The following is a 7,101-nucleotide window of genomic DNA, read 5'->3' as shown; positions in this document are numbered from 1 at the left end:
TGAAGAAACCACACTCGTTCAATTCTCCTCTAAATTCTGTCTAAGACATTTCCCTTCAAATACTGTCGAAACTCAAAAACTCTTTGGTTAGGACTTAGATCTATGTATAAGGATGCTATGGTTCCAATTTCGAGTGATTCGGACGGTCGAGTCTCCGTAAATCAAAGAAACGGTGGAGAAACGGTTCAGAGAAAATTGATGAAGTTTCAAAGAATAGAAAAAGGAAAGAAAAGAAAAGAAATAAAAAAAATGATGATGATCCATCCGATTCATCTGGAACATTGAGAGATATATATCTCTAATTTGGAAAATATCTGTTTTGGTCCTCCATCTTTATATAATCTTTTACAAATTATTCTAAACTTTTAATTTACACATAAAACCATCGAATTAACTCCCAACTTTTCCTATAGCACCAAATTAACTTCACACACCCAATAATTATAATATATACTAATATCAAAATATAAATTAGAAATTTAGACACGAACGTGACAGATGCTCTTTGTCGAAACGAGTTTTTGGATGCTAGGCACAAGATCTCTATCAGCCTTCAGGCTGAGATAGATCTGAAAAAGACTCGCAAGCTCCTTACTAGTCATGAGGAAGAAATCATGAGATCCTTCAAGATTCTATGATTTACCATCCGGGTAATTATGCACATGTGCGTATTTCGATAATAGAATAATATAGAGATCTGAGGAATTTAAATGGACGTGATATGAAATTTAAGACAAATCATATAACCTGTTAAAATTCGTGTTACATCAATATGCTTTATATCTTTAACAAGCGTACAATACTGGATTTGATACATGTCCAATGAGATGATATATATCTATAATAAGTGTATAGAACTAGAGCTCTCGATTGTATGTCATCGGTCGTATAAACTATTTACAAGTATGAATGAGACGAGATAATGATTATGTTCCGTTACATGCTCGTGTGAGATACTGGTAAAATATATCCGAGTCGAATATTATCTACATGTAACTGAAATGAGCTGGATCAGGGTTATGTGGATATTTTTATTAAGACCCAATTACTAGTTATATAAGCATAACTACATAACCCTTACCAAGAATGAATGACCTAATACATACATTAGACAATTGAGAAGCTTGTGAGCTTCTCGTCCTCTTAAGTCGTTGTTGTCTCCCTTTCAGTCTCAAACGGATGCTCTTAGTTCATGGATGATCGCTTTTTCTCGAAATTAACCTCGATCTAGTCGAAGTGTGATTAGTCATATAAAAATCGTGGCTTCCATTTTTACACTACAATTAGTTCAATTATTTATGCACTACAAAAGATAACCTAAAAACCCATTTTATATCAAAATTATATATTTTTTAATCCCTTCAAAAAGATAAATATTTAAAATCTACATGGATTAGTTATCATTGTATACGAAAGGGGAGTAATAAGCAACCTCGTGAAAAGCCATTTGGCGAGTATATAGATCCTGTTTGGCAAAGAGAGGTCAAATTAGATGTTTAATTAGTCAAAATCTCTAATAGTGTGGCCTGTTGAAAAGCGGTTCCAAACAACGGATTGAACTTAAACCCTTAATTTTGAAAATGTTGATTTTAAGAGCTTTTTCAATAGGATTGAAACATTTATTTTAAAAGACTTTTTGTTCTATCTTTAGTTACCTTGCCATCTACTTTCAAATGTTTGTTTATAAAATTGTGATTTGGTATCATCCTGTTTGTTAGTTTTGTTAAGTTTAAATATCAAATCTCATGGTGAGTTTTATATGGATTGACATTTCTTTTATCCAAATGATGGGTTTGAAAGGGGAAGCCTGTTAGGAAATTATTTTATTAAGTGATGTTAAATCCTTTTTTCAGCATATGTATATTAGTTTTTGTTATTATTTATAGACATATAGTTGTATGTGATACTTAATCAGATACAGATACGAAGAGCCGCATAAATAGTGTCCAAATACTCTTCGCAAGACCAAAATAGAATAGACATATTTTCTACATCTTTTTTTTTTTAATTTGTACGTATTATTAAAAAAATAATAATAACCATAAAAAATCAATATTATTATATTATTTTTTACACATATTAACCATTATCTAAGTTTTATCAAATATATTTATATAAACCTCTAACAAAAAATAAATAACCAGCTTGTCAACTATCACTTAACATTTGAATTCTATTTAACAAATTTATTCCGCGTGTTAAACTTGGTAAATTTTGCCTATTTACATCCTAAACTTTTAAAATAACATATCACACATTTATAGTTGGTTTTAAAAATCTATCGCACATATATAGTTAGTTCATTCGGACTTTCTGCACACAAAATCGTTGATTCGTGATCTTTGAAAAATGAGACGGCATAGAAAACGAACTAACACGCTTTTCTTTTTTATTATAGCAGACATGCCACCTCAACTGTCAAAGATGACATATCAACGATTTTGTGTGTAGGAGGTCTGAATGAGGCAACTATAAGTGTGTGATAGGTTTTTAAAACCAACTATAAATGTGCAATAGGTTCTTATAGGCAACTATATGTGTGTGATATGTTATTTTAAAAGCTCAGAGTGCCAACATATAAAACGTGTCAAGTTTAAATGTGTAAATATACATTAAACCAACTTATTCTGAAATTAATTTGATTTTATAAGAGTCTATTTGATTGAAATGTTGTTTGCTATTACAATTTGTTGTTGTTATTTGCTGTTGGAAAATATTGTCTTTTCAAAATACAAAGATCAACTGCTTATATAAAAAAATACTTTTTAGTTATAAAAAATAAACAGAAAGATACATTAAACCAACTTATTCTGAAATTAATTTGATTTTATAAGAGTCTGTTTGATTGACATGTTGTTTGCTATTATAATTTGTTGTTGTTATTTGCTGTTGGAAAATATTGTCTTTCCAAAATACAAAGATTCACTGCATATATAAAAAAAACTACTTTTTAGTTATAAAAAACAAACAAAAAGATATCCAACTAAATACCTAAAACATTCTCTTCAAAACATAAAGAGAAAAATGAGTAACTCATCACCATAAAAAGTAATGTTTTTTCCCAAAAAAGTTCTCATTTCAATTTATATCTAAATAAAATCATTAATCTTTTTAGCTAATTCTCTCCGATTAAAATTTAATTCTCCAATTCAAGATATGTATTAAATTACTTAAATTAAAATTAAAATAAAATCATTAATCTTTTTAATTTTTTTTTTCTTCAAAAAAAATTAAAAAGATTAATGATTTTATTTTAATTTTAAGTAATTTAATACCTTTAATCATTAAAACCAATTTTTTTTTTTTTAAATGATTAAAGCCATTCTTAATTGGTTAACCTTTACCTAACCTATATTATTATTATAGTTGATCAAAAAAAAAAACCTATATTATTATTATTTTGATACGGAAACTATATTATTTAAAAAATAGAGTAATTAATTTATTAGTCTTTATATTTTGACAAAACACATTATTTAGTTCCTGTATTTTAAAAAACACACGGTAAAGTCCCTAATATTTTTCTTCGTGAACTGTTTAGTCCCTAACGTTTTTCTCGGTGAACTATTTAGTCCATGCCGTTAGACTCTCATGAAGATTCTGTCAGTCAATTTGGATTTGCGTTCTTCTTTTCATTTATTTTCATTTCTTTTAAACTCTAATGTATCTGAAATCAATTTTTAGTGTTCTTTTTCTTGATTTTCTTCTTAATCGTTCAAATTCGTAAGCATTGGGTCTGTTCTTTTTCTTGTTCTCCATACAAATAACTTCTTCTTCTAAATTTGATTTCCTCTTCTGAAGTTTGAAGGTAAATAGTAAAGGGTAATTTAGTCATTTTCGAAGTCATAAACGGTAAAAAAATCTAACAAACAGACGGAATAACTAAACAATTCACTGAAACAAAGTTAGGAATCTTACCATATGTTTTTAAAAATACAGAGACTAAATAGTATATTTTATCAAAATATAAAGACTAATAAATTAATTACCCTAAAAAATAATATGAAGCAAGAAAACTAGAAATCATTCAAACAAAACCAAAAATCCAATAGCTTGACATAATTAATAGAAACAGGTCAAACCTCGAAAAAGTAAGACTACTGTACCACTTCCGAAAAGTCAAATCCACATTTACAGCTCCAAATTAGCAGAAGTTTCCCATTTCAATCCATCTCCCTATATCTCCGTTCATGAAACACCGTTTTCTCCTCCTCCTTCTTTTGCTTGGCTCTTCACAATGGAGCACCACCAAAAACCCCCAATTATTTTCTCCATTCTCATTCAATTACTGACAATTTTTCAACCAATTTCACCTCTTGATTTTGTCTACAATGGCTTCAATTCCAATTTCAATTCCTCCTCCAGCTTACTCCTCTACGGTTACGCCACACTCGAATCTCGAGTTCTTTCTCTTACTAACCAAACATCTTTCACAATCGGTCGAGCTTTATACCCATCTAAAATACCCACAAAACCCCCAAATTCATCTCATGTTTATCCGTTTTCAACTTCTTTCATCTTCTCCATGGCTCCTTACAAGAACGTCCTCCCTGGCCATGGGTTGGTTTTCCTCTTTGTTCCATTTACCGGTATAGAAGGGTCCACCGCTGCTCAGAATCTAGGTTTGTTTAATCGAACAAACGATGGAAGTTCTAGCAACCATGTGTTTGGGATCGAGTTCGATGTTTTTCAGAATCAGGAGTTCAATGATATAAGTGATAATCATGTAGGTATCGATTTGAATTCTCTCACATCTAGTTTTGCAGAAGAAGCTGGGTATTGGCCTGATAATGCTAATTCCGGCAATTCAATGGTGAAATTGAAGTTGAATAGCGGCGCAAATTACCAGGTTTGGATTGATTATGCAGATTCGGTTATTAATGTAACTATGGCTCCGGCGGGTATGAAAAGGCCTCGCCGGCCTTTGTTAAATGTATCAATTGATCTCTCCGATGTACTTGAGGAAGAGATGTATGTTGGATTCACAGCATCAACAGGTAGACTCGTTGAAAGCCATAAGATCTTAGCTTGGAGCTTTAGTAATTCAAATTTTTCATTAAGTGAAAGCTTAATTACAATTGGATTACCATCATTTGTTCTCCCAAAACCTTCATTTGTTAGATCCAAAGGGTTTATTGCAGGAATCACAGTGGGTACTTTCTTTGTTATCGTCTTAATTGCTCTGTTTGCTGTGTTTTTCATCAGAAGAAAGCAAAGAAAAGCAATAGAAAGAGCAGATATGGAGGAATGGGAATTAGAATACTGGCCACACAGAATGTTATACACAGAAATCGAAGCTGCAACAAGAGGATTCAGTGAAGAAAACGTAATTGGAATTGGGGGAAATGGTAAGGTCTACAAGGGTGTATTACCAGGAGGAGCAGAAGTTGCAGTGAAGCGAATTTCACACGAAAACGATGGAATGAGAGAGTTCTTAGCTGAAATTGCAACTCTAGGAAGATTAAAACACAGAAATTTAGTAGGATTGAGAGGTTGGTGCAAGAGAGAAAAGGGAATTTTCATGTTGGTATATGATTACATGGAGAACGGAAGTTTAGACAACAAGGTGTTTGATAATGGCCTCAATGAAACTGAAACATTAAGCTGTGAAGAAAGGATCAGGATTTTGAAAGATGTAGCTTCAGGGGTCCTCTATTTACACGAAGGCTGGGAGTCCAAGGTTCTCCACAGAGACATCAAGGCTAGCAATGTGCTACTTGACAAAGACATGAAAGGAAGATTGGGCGATTTCGGGTTAGCACGAATCCACAGCCACGGGGAGGTAGCGAGCACGACAAGAGTGGTGGGCACGGTGGGGTATATGGCGCCTGAGGTGGTTCGGACAGGCCGAGCATCAACACAAACAGATGTGTATGGGTTTGGGATGTTGATTTTGGAAGTAATGTGTGGGAGGAGGCCAATTGAAGATGGGAAAGAGGGATTGATTGAATTGGTATTGAAATCAATGGTGGAAGGGAAGTTATTGAATGTGCTTGATGAGAGGTTGAAGATGAGAGGGGGGTTTGATGAGGAGGAAGTAGAGAGAGTGATTAATTTGGGGGTTTTGTGCACATATCCTGAGGCAAAATCAAGGCCAACAATGAGGCAAGTTGTGAAGATTTTGGAAGGGAAAAGTGAGGGAAATGATGATCAAAGTGAGGAAATGGATGCATACCTTCTTGAACATGTTAAATCAAAGGATTTATGGTTGAATTATTCACAGCAATTGAGTTATTCATCTCACCCAACATTTGAGCATTTTAGACAAACTCAATCATCATCTTCAAATACAAATCTGTCTCTTTCTTGGACAAATTCTGTAATTGTTGAGGGTAGGTGATTGTTGTGATTCATTCACACATTTTTTGCATCAAATTCTCTGTTTTTGATAGCACCAAATTTCTCAGATTATCGTCGGAGGGCAGCTGCAAGGGTAACAGTCCGGTGGTTCAATACCATGTAGATATCATGTATTTTACAGCGGGTTTACCGGATCAAGGGATTGAAATTGAAATGGGCAAAGGAGGAGCTAGTTTTTGATTTGGGTTCATTGAAATTTTAGAAAGGCGTACAGTTTGTTTGAATACTTATGATGTACAGAAAATTCATATCTATATGGTATTTGTAAACTTGTTTTAATGCCTTGGTTTATTTAAATAGATATTGAATATTGAATACATGTCTCTACTATAAATTATTCTTATTTTATGAGCCTTTTACACATCTATTTTAAAGATGCAAATAGTTAAAAATATAGAAAATGTTCTGAAGTTATACAAACATGCCAAATTGATTTTGATTAATAAAAGGGGATTAATTGAAATGAGAGATTGAGGGCCTAAAATTAAATGGGTGAATCAAAATCAGATGACGCAAACAATTTCACAATTTGTAATACTAAAAAGATGAAAGTGATATTAGAACTGAAATATGTGACGTTCAGATGATGATGTGTCAATTATGTTAATAAGAGCTTTAATTGTATAATTTAATAAACATTAAAAATTAAAATTATACAGTTTTATATATAGAGGTTTAAAGTGTTTTCTATGCTTACTTTGTTTTTGACAAAGTAAGTTTTACTTTGTTTTTTCTACCATT

At 32.1% G+C, this 7,101-nt stretch overlaps 1 protein-coding gene across 1 annotated transcript; it reads left to right on the top strand.

Annotated features, from left to right (window-relative positions):
• The first annotated feature begins 4,090 nt into the window (after positions 1-4,090).
• Positions 4,091-6,689, top strand: LOC136232908 (L-type lectin-domain containing receptor kinase VII.1). The gene is made up of 2 exons (XM_066022386.1): positions 4,091-6,332; positions 6,408-6,689. The coding sequence occupies exons 1-2, from the start codon at positions 4,238-4,240 to the stop codon at positions 6,461-6,463; spliced, it is 2,151 nt and encodes a 716-aa protein (XP_065878458.1). The 5' UTR covers positions 4,091-4,237; the 3' UTR covers positions 6,464-6,689.
• The last annotated feature ends 412 nt before the right edge of the window (positions 6,690-7,101 follow it).

The sequence above is a fragment of the Euphorbia lathyris genome, chromosome 6 (genome assembly GCF_963576675.1).
Source record: "Euphorbia lathyris chromosome 6, ddEupLath1.1, whole genome shotgun sequence".
Lineage (NCBI taxonomy): Eukaryota > Viridiplantae > Streptophyta > Magnoliopsida > Malpighiales > Euphorbiaceae > Euphorbia > Euphorbia lathyris.
Note: the sequence above shows the minus strand (reverse complement) of the source record. Positions and strands in the feature narration are given on the sequence as shown.

Coding starts and splice junctions, on each gene's coding strand:
- LOC136232908 (XM_066022386.1), top strand. CDS start 4,238: ATGGAGCACCACCAAAAACCCCCAATTATTTTCTCCATTCTCATTCAA. Junction 6,333..6,407: donor AAATTCTGTAATTGTTGAGG/GTAGGTGATTGT, acceptor CAAATTTCTCAG/ATTATCGTCGGAGGGCAGCT.